The sequence below is a fragment of the Nannospalax galili genome, unplaced genomic scaffold (assembly GCF_000622305.1).
Source record: "Nannospalax galili isolate Female #2095 unplaced genomic scaffold, S.galili_v1.0 scaffold530, whole genome shotgun sequence".
NCBI lineage: Eukaryota > Metazoa > Chordata > Mammalia > Rodentia > Spalacidae > Nannospalax > Nannospalax galili.
Genome location: NW_008328331.1, coordinates 822,547 through 838,626, shown reverse-complemented (window position 1 = coordinate 838,626; position 16,080 = coordinate 822,547). Strand labels below are relative to the sequence as shown.

The window sequence follows — 16,080 nt, the reverse complement described above, 5'->3', positions numbered from 1 at the left end:
AAAAAAAAAAACAGCAGAGGAATGGGGTTTAAGCCACATCTTCTGGTTTTTTCCAATAACCTGGGCATTGTACATCAAGACAGGATGCAGTGAAAAAATAAACTGGACTTAGTCAAGTGTCTGATCATGTTAAAAACAGTAAGGCAGAGTGCCATGGGACATGCAATTCCAGCACTAGGGAGGAGGCAGGGATCTTTGTGAGATAGGAGGCTAGCCTGGTCTACATAGTGAGTGCCAGGCCTGCTGGAGCTACAGGGAGACCCTGTCTCAAAAAGACAAAAAAAAGAAAAAGAAGGGCTGATGAGGCACATAGAAAACACAGCACAGCAACAAATGAGCAGGAAGCAGGGAGTTAAAAAGTCAAACCTGCACAATGCAAAAGGACAGCACCCATACTAGGTCACTTATCTCAAATCAAAAATGTCTCCCAACATGAAAATGGGATTCAGCCATCCAGGCACCATGAGCCAGGACTTGACCAGTGTTCTTGACACTCTTCTACTCCAGCACATGGAAATAGGCTCTCTTTTAAAATATTTTATTACTTTCATGTGTATGAGTTTGCCTGCATGTATGTAAGTGCACCTGTGTCACACAGTACCCATGGAGGACAGGAGGAGGCATTGGATCTCCCAGAACTGGAGTTACAGATGGTTGTTAGCCACAATGTGAGTGCTAGGAATTGAACCAGGGTCCTCTGCAAGAACAGCAAGTATTCTTGACTGCTGAACGTTTTCAAAACAAAAGGTGCCTTTCCTGTGACAAAACCAGGAAGCTGATAAATATATTTCTATGAGTTGAATGTTTAGGTACCACAGACCAAATTTCCAGATGTAAATTCTTCCTATTTCAATAGCCATTAAGGTTTCTTATCTAACACCCCCCCCCAAATGTTCCCACTAGAATAAGCACTGAACTGAATATCAATCACATTCCTGCTAAAGTTCTGCCATTAACTTGCTCTACAATTCTGAGAAAATAATTTCTTCTGTAAACTTTCATTTCTTTATTGGCAAAATGGGGGCATGTGTAAAAAAAAAAATCAGACTAGATGCCTAAGCCAACTATCAGAATTATCTAGAATGTTTATAAGAAATAAACATTCCTGGGTCCTACCTCAAAAATCTGCTGACTCAGAATCTAATATATGACTAGGAAATGTATTTGTTTTCTGGCATGACAAAGTTTTATTTTTAAATGATTACCAATACACCAAATAACATGTAACAAGTTCTCAAATTCTAGTATGTAGTAATCTGGATTAAGATAAACTGGGAGCAGCCTGAACATGTATAATAGTATTCACTGTTCCAACCTTAGCCAGAATGGACTACTTAAGGCTGGCTGCTGCTTCATACAGGTTACAAGTAACTATTTACTACTTTTTCATAGATAAAGTTCTTGACCTTTAAGACAGTATAAAGAACAATTTCATCCCTTGCTTTCTTCAAAGAACTTTTTTTTACTACTAAACTAAGAAAGAAAAAGTTAACATTTGAGACCCGTTGCTTGCACCAACACAGAGGGAAACAGACAACATTTACTAATTAAAGACAACCAGGTAAAAAAAAGATCAAACTTTAGGTAAGTACTAAACCTGTACAAAAATCTAGGTTTGGTACTCTCCAAAAAGTGATGGGACCAACTACAGCATAGAGAAATAACCGAATGCCTTTCTAAGAACAGAGCTAGGGCTATGTGGGGGCTTTATATTCCAAGAGAGCAATTTCAATGGCAACCATGGAGCAGGTGCTTCTTCCTTCTGTTTGTGTGGTAGTTTTTGTGGATTTCTGGCTAGATGTCACACATTATCCAAACTTTATCCCTGTTCTGCAGGAAGTAGGTCTGGAGAATGGTCACCTTTTCCTGGGTCTTCTCTACTTGACTGCTATAGCTTCTGTGTGACCCTAGTGTGGCAGCTTCCTTCTTCAACTTTCTCCTTCCACAGGTGGTTCAGTTTAAGTTCAGCCTTCGGTTCTTTTGCTTATGGACCTCATTTCTCAGTCTGCAGCAGCTGCTGGATCCCCTGCATCTGAATTGCCATGCCTGCTGAGATCCCTGGCTGCACTACTGGCCTAAATTCATGCTGGTCAGCTGGGCAACATATTTTTAACAAGCTCCTAGGAAAATCTCATGCAGACAGTCTAGTGTGAACCTAGAGTCCAATGATCAGGAACCAATGGTCTAGATAGTCTTGGTTCTCCTCCAATTCTATCATCCTATGGAGTTCTTTTTTAATGATTAATTTATTTTTATTTATATGTATGTGTGTTTATGTAAAGGTATGCCCTATGTGTGCAGGTGTCCATGGAGGGTGGAAGAGGGCATCGGATCCTCTGAAGCTAGAGTTACAGGCGGTTGTAAGCTACATGATGTGGATGCTGGAAACAAATCCTCCTCTGCAAGAGCAGCAAGTACTCTTAACTGCTGAGCCATCTCTCTAGCCCCCATGGAGTTCTCATAATTCCCAAGTCATCCCTTTAGGATTGCCTCTGAATACAAGTAACAAACTTCTCACAAAGTCAAACAAGAGAACACTGGTTAGGAGTTAGCAACAATCTTAGCATTTGTTTTTAGTTCTATTCATGCTTAGGTTTTCCCAACCCTTCATTTTCAGTGAAAAATAATGAGAAACTGGTTAGAGTGGCACAAGGATTAAGGGCATGTTTAGCATATGCAAGGCCATGGGTTCAATTCCCAGCACCAGAGACAAACCCCAAAACTAGTGAAAAATCCAGTACTCAGCAATGTAGATGCAAATTTGGACCAGAAGGTCTGATATATCCAAACACAGTCAAAACCTTTTTATAATGTGTTCTAATTAATATACTTCCTATTATATCCTAGAAACATCCCTTTCATTATGCAAACTCAAGTTCTCTTACCTTTTCCTGGTGCTAGGAATGACAGACCTGAGGCCCTGAGGCATTCCAGCACAAGCAATTTCCCTGGGCTCTGTATACTCTGTCCCCAAACTCAAATTTCCTCAAAGTACCACATTTCTCCACTTCTAATGACTTTGTGCCAATATGTTTGTATGAAATTAACTTTCACGGTTTTACTACCTGGCAAATTCAGTTTACTCCTTTTTTTCTCCGTGTTTGTGTGTAGAGTGTGCATATGTGTATGTATGCATGTATGTGTATGGGTGAGCACTGCAAGTGTGTATATGTGTGTGAAGGCCAGAAGTTGATGCCAGGAGTCTTCTTTGATCATTCTTCCACCTTATTCTTTGAGACAGGGTCTTTTAATAAAAAATCTAGAGCTTTCCATCTTCCAAGGCTAGAATTACAGCTGGGCCACAAGGCTCACCCAGCAATTATGTGGATTCTGGGGATCTGAACCCTGGTCCTTTAACCTGCATGGCAAATACTTACTTTATTCACTGAGCTATTTTCCCAACCCTCAATTTACTTTTAAGCATCCAAATCAAGTCTTTTGTTGGTGAAACCCTCCCCAGCACCTTACTGTGGTCCTGACAGCTCTGCATCCACCATATGAAAATCTGCTTTTATACTGTGTCCTATACACTCTTTGACAGAAGAGAATTAGTTTATTCACTTTATTATCATAGTGCACAGGGACTCACTTGTCATATAAAATCATGGCATCGTTTTGTGCCTCCTGCCCATCATACTGGCCCTTTTTGGCAGCAAGCTGAGATTGGAAGTTATCTGCTGCTAACCAGAATTGTAAGATATTCACTGCATCTTCTTTTTCCATGTACTAGGAAGGAAAAAAATATAAAAGGAAAAAGTAAGATTAAGAAACAGACTTCTCTTACCACCTGTAATCTATAAGCCCCAAGTATTAAAGTATATAACATAAGGAAGAAGGAAAAAGATCTACTTCTTCACATCACACCCTTCAGCAACATACAGGAGTTTGAAACAAACAGGTTTTAAAATACTCTTTCTTGGGAGAATAAACTAAAATTAACAACAACAAACCTACCACATACAGATAAATGCAAACTTTGTTTACTGGAGCAAAAATTACATTAATTTGGATCCATGTGTCCTCACCAGTAATTATAATGAGCTACATCTTTTATGCCTAATCATTTCCATTATTCTATGAGCATATATGGACATTTTATGAGGACAACCTGAACAAATGCTGATTTAAGCCATGGCCAAGAAAGGGAATAAAAAGGCAAGTCAACTATGTATTGTATTCTATTTATATTTTTCTTTCTTTTATGTGCATGTGTGTCTTGCCTGTATGTATACAGTGTACCTGTGCATACAATGCCCGTGGAGGCCACAAAAGGGTGTCAGATGCCCTGGAACTGGAGTTACAGATGGTGTGAGTTGCCATGTGGGTGCTGGAAACAACCTGGGTCATCTGGAAGAGCTGCCAATGTTCTTAAATGCTGAGCCATCTCTCCAGTCTCATATTTATTGTATTCTTGCAAAGAAGCAAATTCAAGCACCTAGGTTACTGTTTGTGAGACTGAGAATTTTTTTTAAGTGATGCTAGGGATTGTGAATCTATGGCCTCCTGAAAGCTAAACCAGCATTCTACCACTGAGTCAGACATATTCCCAGCTCAGGCATCCTTTTAATAGTCATTTGTTTTGCAACAAAGTATTTTCATTGGCCAATGTATATATACAGTTATATAAAATTGTATACCTTGGGGCTGGAGAGATGGCTCAGTGGTTAAGAGCACTGACTGTGCTTGCAGAGAACCTGGAGTTGATTCCCAGCACCCACATGGCGGCTATGAACTGTCCTTAGCTCCAGTTCCAGGGCAATCCAATGCCCTCTTCTGACCTCTGCAGCATTGCCTGACATGGATACACTCACACACATGCGGCAATACTTACTCATACACATAAAATAAAAATACTAAATAAAATATATTAAAAAACAAAAAATTGTGTACCACACCTGGTGTGGGTAGACAATGCTGCTCCTAGTGCCAAAGGTCGGTTACCCTCTTATGAGCTGCTGGCTAGGGAGGTTCCAAAACAATACAGGCAATTGTCACTGCTGCTGGTTGACCACCAGAACTAGATGTTAAGACCCCATTGTTGATGATGTAACATGCTTTGGTCCCAAGGCATAGAGAAATCAAGCTGGAACCAAGCTGGAAGCTTCTTCCCTACTGGCTAACCCTCACAGCACTAGAAAGTACTATGCAGTCTGCTGGGGAAGAATTGTCATACACAGTCCTCCTGACCTGTTGACCCTGTGTGCAAAAAAATAAATAAATAAATAAAAATAAAAAATCAACAGGCCAGGCAAGATGTGCCCACTAGTACAATAGTGGCAAGTCTGTTATAGGGGTAACCAATTGCTCTCTGATTGGATTTAATGCCTGCTCCACTACAGGAAAGAAGTAATGTCTGGTACTGTAAACCCAGTCAAAAGCCCATGGCTGAGGAGGTCATAGATACTAGTGGGGAAACCATTGCTGGTATTTTGCTAAAAAGGACATGATGTGCCTATCAAATTGCCTTCTAAAAAACTATGTTTATGCACATAGAATAGTGCTGCAGGTAGCTTTTGTCAGAGATGCTTCTTTTTACAGTGATCAGTGGTGAAAGCAGGATCCATAAACTGGTCAAAAAAAGAAGACCCATTTATAGTCGAGCACTATTGAATGTTCAACTATAAATGGGACATCTCTATCACTACCTCCAAGACTAAGGAACATCATGGAAAAAGAGACAGAAAGAATGTAAGAGGGGCTGGACAGATGGCTCAGTGGTTAAGAGCAGGTTTGGTTCCCCGCACTCACATGGATGCTAACAATTGTCCATAACTCCAGTTACAAGGGATCTGACATCCTCTTCTGGCCTCCATGGGTGCTGTATGACATGGGTGTACCTTCATACATGCAGGCAATACACTCATAAAATGAAAATGATGAAAGAAGGAAGTGAGGGAGGGAGGGAGGGAGGGAGGGAGGGAGAGAGAGAGGGCAGAAGAGCAAGGAAGGAAGGAAGGAAGGAAGGAAGGAAGGAAGGAAGGAAGGAAGGAAGGGGAAGGGGAGGGAGGGAAAGGAAGGAAGGAAGGAAGGAAGGAAGGAAAGAAAGAAAGAAAGAAAGAAAGAAAGAAAGAAAGAAAGAAAGAAAGAAAGAAAGACCAACTGACCTGGAAGAAGGGGGCAAATGGTATGGAGCACTGAATTGCAGGCATGACATGCCATGGCTGTCATACTCCTGAACTCCCAGCAATTATGATTACCTGCACAAGATCTCTATAAGACTGAGCATGTCAACATCGTCATGGAAGGGAAGGGGCTCACAGGACTCCATCCCTTCTTGATGACTTATACATAATTAATGGTGAATGGGGAAGGAAAACATTTTCTTCGGTGATATAGTCACTGGTAAGGTGTTCATACTCCTATAAACAAACTCATGCTCACATAAATTCTTTAATGAAACTCACTAGGACACTCACAAAAGAGAGAAATGAAAGTAGGAGCTAAAGAGATGGCTTAGTGGTTAAGAGCACTGGCTATACTTGTAGAGGACCTGGACTCGGTTCCCAGCACCTACACAGTGGCTAACAGTCATCTATAACTCCAGTTCCAAGGGATCGGATGCCCTTTTCTGGCCTCCATGGGCACCACACACATGTGGTGCACTTATATACACTCAGGCAAAATATTTATATACATAAAATAAAAAATTTTTAAAAATAGACATAAAAGTAGAAGAGGGAGTGTGCTGGATAGCTTTAGTGTCAACTTGACACACCTGGGTTGAGGGAGCCTCAATTGGGGAATTGCCTCTATTGGACTGGCCTGTGGCCATGTCTGAAGGGCATCTTCTTGATGAATGATGTGGGAGGGCCCAGCCCACTGTGGGTGGTGCCACCCCTGGGCAGGTGGGCCTGTGTTGTATAAGAAAGCAGGCCAAGCAGGGGCCAGGGGAGCAAGCCAGTAAGCAGCATTCCTCCATGGCCTGTGCTCCAGCTCCTGCCTCCAGGCTCCTGCCCTGAGTTCCTACCTTGGGCTCCATGATGAACTGCGACCTGGGAGTTGTAAGCTGAATAAACCCTTTCCTCCCCAAGTTGGTAGTGGTCAGAGTGTTTTGTCACAGCAATGAAGAAATAAACTAAGACAGGGAGGTAGTTGGGAAAAGGAAGGGTATTAATTGGAGTAGGAGGGGTAAAAGAAAGGATCACAGGGATGTGTGTTTGTATGGGATCAAAATATACTATGTATATTCATAAAAGTCATAATGATGCTCATTAATATGTATGACATACACAAATAAAAACATTTTTAAACACTTCAAAAAAATGAATACAAAATTGAAAAATCCCTAAATGACTCAAAGAGATTAGTATGTTTACTGTTCATTTTCAATGTTTTACTGAGCAATTCAACCAAGGAGCTAAAAAAAAAAAAAAAGTAATGAGCATAAGAAAAACTTTATTACTTTTCTCTGTTTTGATATCTGGTCTGTAATTACTTATACAAAGGAATAAAGCATCCAGTTCTATGGCTCTCTTTATTTTTATTTAGTGTGTATTGTGTGTGTGTGTGCATGTGTGTATACTGGAGGAGTATGTATGTTCATGACATGAGTTATCTTCCTTGATAGCCCTCTACCTTAGTTTTCAAGACGGTCTCCTTAAACTTCTGATCCTCCTGCTCTACGTCCCAAGTGTTGGAATACAGACGTGTACCACCAAGCCCCATTTATGTGATGCTTAGAGACTGAACCCAGAACTTAAGTGCACACCAGAGAAGCTCTATCAATGGAGCTAAATTCCTAGCTCCCAATTCTCTGGTTGTAAGACAGCTCAAAATAATTTTTTTTTCAATATTATGTCTTACATGGTTTATACTGAGTTTAATACTGTATAACTGTATTAATTCAACTGTGAACCTAAAAATTTACACCCACTTTTGAAAGCAATGTATTGTTGCTCTGGAAATTGTTATTGAATATGTTAAAGCTGTAATGAAATGCTTCTTCTAATCATGTGGTTATTAAATTTAAAAAAAAGTATTCTCCAATTAGTAGTAGTTTTTTAAAAAAAAAATAGGGTTATTTTACACTGAATTTTCCCTTTACTCAGATGAATACACCATTAAAGTATTCTTGCCATTAAATACAAGCTAAAACAATCTTTATGAAAATGATTTGTCTCTTCTATGTCAGTCATTTTGTTTAGACAGGGCTGCAACATTTGCAGTTCAGAGGCTGGAATGCTCTAAAAGTGTATCAAAGAAAATGCAGAATTTACCTCAGAGAAATAAAAGAGGGCTGACTCACAGAAGAGAACATCAGCCAGGTAAACAGTTCCACTGGTCAGCACTTCAATCTGGTATTTACAGAAATGGTGACTTCGCAGAAACTCACTAAAGTGCCTGCACATGGACAAAAAGGAAATATTTGAGGGGAAGACCAAGGAAAGAGCTTAACTGGGGAAAAAAAGACTCTTTCCAAAATTGTCTCTATTCAATCTTCAAGGCCTAGGTCAGGGCTGCCTTACTTCCCAAAGTGTTCCTGATTCCGTTAAACTGTAAGTAATCCCCCAGCTCTCAATGGCTTTGTAGCTCTCCTTTGATATTTAACATATGCTACCTCCTACTATAGTAACCAAAGAACATGGCCTTTTTCTTTTATTTGGCTGCAACTTCTTTCAAGGAGGGTAATATAGTTACCTGTGCCCTGTACAGAACATTTAATAAATACTGAATAAAAGAATGTGAGATGGCTCAGCGGTTAAGAACACTGGTTGTTCTTGCAGAAGACCGGGTTCGAATCCCAGAACCCACATGGCAGCTAACAACTATCTGTAACTCCAGTCCCAGGGGATCCAACAGCCTCTTCTGTTCTCCATGGGCATTGCACGACAGCAGTGTACTTACCTAGATGCAGGCAATACATGCACACACATAAAATAATAATTAAAAAAAAAAAAAAAATGAACAGACAGATTTTTTAAGGGCACAAAGCACCATCTAAAAAAAACTCTGGAGGCAGTTTCAACAGTGAATGCAAATTTAGTTATGTAGCATATATTGAACTGAAAGCATGAACTGACAAATCAGATGTCCATCTGAAGACATACATTATTAAATCAACAAATTCTCAGTCATATACTACAGTGTCAATCACCCCCAAATGACTTCAGAACTAAAAACAATCTTTTAAATTATAAAATGTTAAATGAAGAGTGAAAATTATTTCATTCTTAATATTCTTAATATTTTATTCTATAATAGGAATTATATAATTAACAAAGAGTATTAGCAGAGAGAGTTTTAGCATATGCTTCTATGGTTAGCATCCAAATTATTTTATTTATTTACTTATTTATTTATTTATTTATTTTTTGGACTTTTTGAGACAGGGTCTTCCTGTAGTACCAGTTGGCCTGGAACTTACTATGTAGACGAGGCTGGCCTTGAACTCACAGAGATCTGCCTGCCTCTGCCTCCGGAGTGCTGGGATTAAAGGCATGTGCCACCATGCCCAGCCCAAATTATTTAAGTCTTCAAAAATATTTTGTTTTTAGTTGAGTGAAGTCCATTCCCAACAAGGATCCCAAATTCCCAAGAATGCTAAATGTGAAAATATGAAACTTACTCTTGCTCCATTGCACTAAAGACTATGGCCTGTGCCAGAATGAAACAGTTGGGATCCACCTGTCCATCTTCTCCACAAATCTTTGCTGTAAAAGAAAAAGTAATTGAATTTCTACTAAGTTCAAGCTATACCTACCTTAAATCAAATTGGGAACTAGTAAAGGCATATAGATGAGAAGGTTTTAAATAGAACTAAACGGCTGACAGGGTGACTCAGACAGAAAAGGCACTTGCTGCCAAATCTGATGACCTGAGTTCAATTCCTGAAGCCCACAAGGTGGAAGGAGAGAACTGACTACTTCCTGCAAGTTGTTCTGACCTCCACAGGCACACTTCATCATGTGCTCCCTTCCCCCAACACACAAATAAATAAATAAATATAAAAATAAACAGAACTAAAAGAAAACATAGGTAACAGCTGGAGATGGGGAAAATCTTTTGAGGTATGTATATGAAAACAGACATCAAAGCTGGGCGTGGTGGTGCATGCCTTTAATTCCAGCACTTGGGAGGCAGAGGCAAGTGGATCTCTATGAGTTCAAGGCCAGCCTAGTCTACATAGTGAGTTCTAGGACAGCTGAGGCTACAGGGAGACCCTGTCTCAAAAAGAGGCCCCCAAAAAGAAAATAGACATCAAAATATTCAACAAAGCAAGCATCTCTATACATTGAACTATTCCAGAAGCAAAATAAAAAGGCAAGCAAAGAACTGGGGGCATGTATGACAAATAGAAGATCACTATCTCTAAGCTGGGCATGGTGGCATACATCTCTAATCCCAGTACTCTGGAGGTAGAGGCAGGCAGATCTGTGAGTTCAAGGCCAGTCTGGTCTACATAATGAGTACCAGGCCAGCTGGTGCTACAGGGAGGCCCTGTCTCAAAAAAAAAGCAAACATAAAACAGTTATTATGAAAAGATGCATAAACTCACTAGCTATCAAATGAAGCAAATAGAAATTTGGCACCAAACTGCTTCAGCAATGTATGTATGTAATTGTGTATATGCTTAAGCCAAGAGCAGGGGAAAACCGATACTAGTGCTGATGGGAGTAAGAAACCTGTGTATCTTCTAGAGGGCAATTAGCCAGTTTCTACCATGAGCTTAAAAAACAAAACAACAACAACAACAACAACAACAAAAAAAAAAAAACCAAACCCTTAATCTGGGGAATCTGATGCTATTTTCAGGTAATCAGTGACAGAACTGAATTGGCAAAGAAGATATCTACGTGGTATCTGCTTGAGAACCATCTGCAGAATAGGTTGTTGATGGGGAGAAAGCCCCATGTATCTTCTAGGGTCACAGGAGCTCTGAAAGTAGAGTAGAGAAACAAGAAACGGAGGGTTTTTTTTTTTCACCCTCTATTCTTATAACAGCATGTTTTCTTTCTCAAGCATCTTTTATTTGTTTTTTTGTTTTGGACAGGGTCTTACCAAGTAGCCCTGTCTGGCCTGGAACTCTTGATGTAGACCAGGCTGACCTGGAACTCAGAAATCAGCCTGCCTCTGTCTCCCTAGTTCTAGGATTAAAGGCAAACACCACCAGGCCTAGCTCATACCTTCTTTATTCTATTTGCTGAGAACTTTGCTTCTTACATCTCTGAAAAAATAAAAGCAATGAGAAAATTATTTATGCCTTCTAGCTCACGTATTGTACATTCTCTCCTATCATTAGAGATGAACTGTTCTTGCTCCTATCTGAGCAAATATGCTGGTAGTTTCAGTTGTCAACTTAGTACCCCTGGGAAGACAGAACCACAATTGAGAAATGGCCCCAACAGTTTGGCTGTGGGTCTGTGGGGCATTTTCTTAACTGTTTGTTGATATAAGAGAGCTCATTCCACTGTGGGTGGTGCCATCCCTGGGCAGGTGGGCCTGTGTAAGAGTAGTAGTTGAGCAAGCCTCCATGGTCTGTGCTTCAGTTTCTGCCATCAGATCCCTTCTTGAGCTTTTGCTTTGGCTTCCCTTGATAAAGGACTGTACTATAACCTGAAATAAACCCTTTCCTCCCCAGGTTGGTTTTTGTTATCACAGCAATAGAAAGCACACTAGGACAGAAACCATCCATTTGAGCTCTGAAATCCATTCTCTTTTGCCTCCTCAAGATTTTGCTTATAAGCGTTCCCCTTTGTTACCTCAACTTTTGTTTCACTGCTATCTCATCAGCTGCCCAGATGGTGCTACACACATGCAACTGTTTGTATGCTGTAACACACTTTATGTGCCTGTAATACGTTTCACTTTTAAAATATATATATATTATTTTTATGCGTATGCATGTACTGCCTGCATGTATGTAAGTGCACCCATGTCATGCAATGCCCAAGGAGAACAGAAGAGTCCATCAGATCCCCCGGAACTGGAGTTTCAGGCAGTTTTTTAAAAACCTGCCATGTGGGTGCTGGGATTTGAACCTGGATCTTCTGCAAGAACAGTCAGCATTCTTAACTGCTGAGCCAACTCTCCAGTCCCAATATATTTCACTTTTAAAACAAAATCAAAGGCCTCTTCCAGCTTGTATTTAAAGCAAGATGGCTCATAAGAATCATCAATACTTCCTATTTTATTCTTTTTGATCTTTTTTTTTTCATTTTTTATATGTATGAGTGTTTTGCCTGCATGTGTGTAAGCACACCAGTGCTATACAATGTTCACAGAGCTTAGAAGGCACTGGATCCCCTAGAACTGGAGTCAAGGACAGGTGTTAGCTACCATGTGGGTGCTGGGACCCAAACCCAGTACTCTGCAAGAGAAGTTTCCCTATTTTCTTTTCTTTTTTTTTTGGTCTTTTTGAGATGAGTGGGGGTGGGGGGGAATCCTTATAGCCCCAGCTGGCCTGGAACTATTAGATCAGGCTGGCCTCGAACTCAGAGATCTGCCTTCCTCTGCCTCCCAAGTGCTCTACTTTCTTTTTCTTTTTTTCGGTCTTTTTGAGACAGGGTCTCCCTGTAGCCCCAGCTGTTCTGGAACCACTATGTAGACCAGGTTGGCCTTGAACTCAGAGATCTCCTAGCCTCTGCCTTCCAAATGCTGGGATTAAAGGCGTGCACCACCACGCCCCGCTTCTATTTTCTTTTTAAGACTCTTCTAATTAAGTTTTGTCAACAGTCCACCATGAAGGTGAGGCATGTATGCTGGGTGGCTAAGCCCACTGCTTTTTTTTTTCCTTGCAATTTTCTATTTTTTTTTTAATTCCAAAGAGGCCAACTTTTAACACATTTTTCCAGAAATAACTTGAAGCAGGTTATATTACACACACACACACACACACACACACAATATGAAGTTTAAGGGTGGAAAAACAGGACTAAGCAATCAAAGACCAAAGGATTTGCTGATATGGGGTTAACTTTGGTAGAATAATGAAGGTTTCCATTAGCACTGTTCTTTTTTTTTTTTTTTTTTTTTTGGGGTTTTTTGGGCTTTCTAACAGGGCCTAGGGGGGGGTTTTTTTTTTACAGGAGAGTGGGCGTCCCCTGACCCATTTACTGCTGTGCTGGAAAGTCCACACTGAAATATAGATCCTGTGACTTCCCAACAGCCACGCAAAATGGTGAGAGGCACCATACAAAATACAAAATAGCAAGAGAGGTGCCTCATATATCCCTAGCCCCTCCCCCACATGAAGCTAAGGTCAACTGATTAGGTGGAAGAGGCAACTGACTTCCCCACTGACTCCTTGACGAGGGTGGAAAGGGGGTGTGACTATAGCTTGTCAGCATGTAGTGATCAGAGGACACTTCCAGGTAACACTCCACCTCTTCGTCCAACTCTTATATTCTTTCTGCCAACCTCTTCCACCACTGAATTCTTAGTCTTCATCTTACTTACCTGGCTTTCTGAAAAACCATGTATCTGATATAAAAGGACTACTTGGTGACTGTTACTTCTAACTCTTATTCTAAGTATTCAATGATTTAAAGAGTCATCCATGATTCCTTTTTTTCTTTTTATACTACTCACTTCTAAACTACCAGACAATTCTATCAGCTATACCCTCAAAGTATTATAGCAATTCTGTAATTCTACTGTTTGAAGAGTTTGTGGAAAATGGAGAAAGGAGTAGAAGCAGTCTCTGGGTCATTCTGAATCCTCACATGAGAATGGAATAATTAAATAACACCAAATTCCCACAGCTAGCATTTACAACAAAACTAAGCAGGGTGGACATACAGTAATTGCTGAAGTGGAGGTTACTTGAACAAACCAAAACTTACTTGAAGTGCAACTATTTAAAATATTTCAACTTTGGGGGCTAGAGAGATGGCTCAGTGGTTAAGAGTACATACTGCTCTTGCAGAGAACCTGAATTCAATTCCAGGCACCCATATCAGGTGGCTTATAACCACCTGTAACTCCAGTTACAGGGGATCTGTTGTCTTTAGCCTCCATGGGCACTGCACTCATGTGCATATACACACATACAGACATACACATATACACATAATCAAAAAAAAAAAAACCTTTAAAATAAGCCAGGCATGGTAGCACACAACTGTAATCCCAGCACTTGGGAGGCAGAGGCAGGTGGATCTCTGTGAGTTCAAGGCCAGCCTGGTCTACATAGTGAGTTCTAGGCCAGCTGAGGCTTCAGAGAAAACCTGTTTCAAAAAGACCAAAAAAAAAAAAACCTTTAAAATTAATAAATAGCCAGATGCCTTTACTCGGGAGGCAGAGGCAATCTCTGAGATCGAGGCTAGCCTGGACTATATATCAAATTCCAGGCCAGCTGGAGCTACGCAGTGAGACCCTACATCAAAAATAAATAAATAAGTAAATATTTCAATTTCAAGAACAAATAGGGCAAGCTCAAGAATGAGACTCTAAAAGGAAAAACGACTTTCTCAAAACCATACGGGCAATTAGCACTCTAAAATATGTAATATTTGACGCAGGATGGAAACTTTCTTAGGTCTCTGGATCACTAAATGTGGGGACCTAAAGGCCCCACCTTGCAGAAGTCCCAGAAGAAGTTACTGGGGCGCAGCCTGACTTGTTTTAAAAGTCTGAAGGATACTTCCGCACTGCTGAGGAGTGCATGATCAGCACATGACCAACCTTAAGATACACCCTCAGCGGGGAGGGGGGAATTCCACATGCCTTTATAAGCTCTGTAACACCTGCAATAAATGAGTCCCTGCTTGACTAGGCTCTCCATTGTGTGTGAGTGTCCCTGGTACTGGGGGTGGCGTGGGCTGGCAAATGGCGCGCTTACTCATCCCCAATCATCACTGCATGGGGGTCGCTGGCTCAAAACCCCCACAACTAGCACCCCCGTGGCACTCGAAGGAAGGTGAAAAGAAAAGAAAAACAGATTGGGGTCAATCAAGAAGTTCAGGGTAAGCGAGACCTGAAAGATGGGTAACACAATAAGCCTGAGGCCCCAGCGCTTAAAAGCAGGGGATTGGATTTGTCAAATCCGGTAGCTCAAAGGTTTGGGCAGAGGTGGTTCATTTGGCTCCCTGGCTACTTGGGGCTAATGTTTTTACTGGGGATACATGGGAATCATGGGAAGAGTTTGAGGAAGAAGGCAGAAATGCAACAGAAGTGAAACGAAAAGCGGCCAAAGTAATAAGCGGCACCTCAGGTGTGCCCTGGCCAGCTTCAGGGCCTCCCGGGACCCATGAAAACAGGACACATGGGTGCCTTTTTCAGAAGGGCGGGGCGGAGCAGAGCTCACTGGGCCAGCTGCGAAAGCCACCCACCCGACCTGCCTTGAACTAATGCGAGTGCAAGTCAGGGGCCCATGCGAAAGCCGGGCAGGGGACTATCCTTTGGTTAGTTAGTGGCGGCAGCCACCAGGCGCATTTAAAAAAAAACACACCTTTGGCACTGTGCCGCAACCAGCTCCGGGACAGCTAGGAAGGCCCAGTTTGGGAAAGGTGGATGGGGGGGCATCCCATCGTTCCATGGATGGCCAGGGATCCACCCTGTTACAGCCCCGCCGGCAGCAGCGCTCACTGAATCCCGGGGCCGAGGGAGCCCTTAGTAGAAGCCTACAATGTTTTCACTGAGGGAGGCAGATTTGGTGCTGCAGTGGTAGTATACCTGGGGGCAGATGGAAAACCAAAAAGCTATGTCCACACTTGTGATGGCTCAGCTCAATTCAAGGAACTCATGGCCATTGCTTTCTGACAGTACGCTCCTTAAAGAGAGAGAAGCCCCTATTTTCTTACAGCATCTTAGGGGGCACCAAGAATTGCCTGGGCTTTTATCCCAAGCCAATGCAGAGGCAGACAAGGTTGCTTCTACCCAGGTCCTGTCAGCAGGCCTGAATGAAGCTCAGGGGTTACATAACCTCACTCATGTAAATTGGTGGGGACTCCACAAGAGGTTTCCTCAAGTTCCCATCAAGGACCTAAAGAAGACTGTACATACCTGTAAGTCTTGTCAGCCCTTTCTACAGGTACCGCCTCTGCAACAGCTGGGGGTAAACCCCAGGGGACTCAAGCCCAATTCCTTGTGGCAAATGGATGTCACACACTATGCTCCTTTTGGAAAGCTTAAGTATATTTT

The 16,080-nt window shown here is 41.5% G+C and overlaps 1 protein-coding gene across 1 annotated transcript in view; it reads right to left on the bottom strand.

Annotated features, from left to right (window-relative positions):
* Akap10 (A-kinase anchoring protein 10) overlaps nucleotides 1–16,080 on the bottom strand; it is a gene marked incomplete in the record, with an annotated part of 74,549 nt that overhangs the window by 30,071 nt on the left and 28,398 nt on the right. The window contains 3 exon segments of the mRNA XM_017795787.2: nucleotides 3,590–3,726; nucleotides 8,217–8,340; nucleotides 9,566–9,650. Coding sequence (XP_017651276.1) covers nucleotides 3,590–3,726; nucleotides 8,217–8,340; nucleotides 9,566–9,650 — 346 coding nt within the window.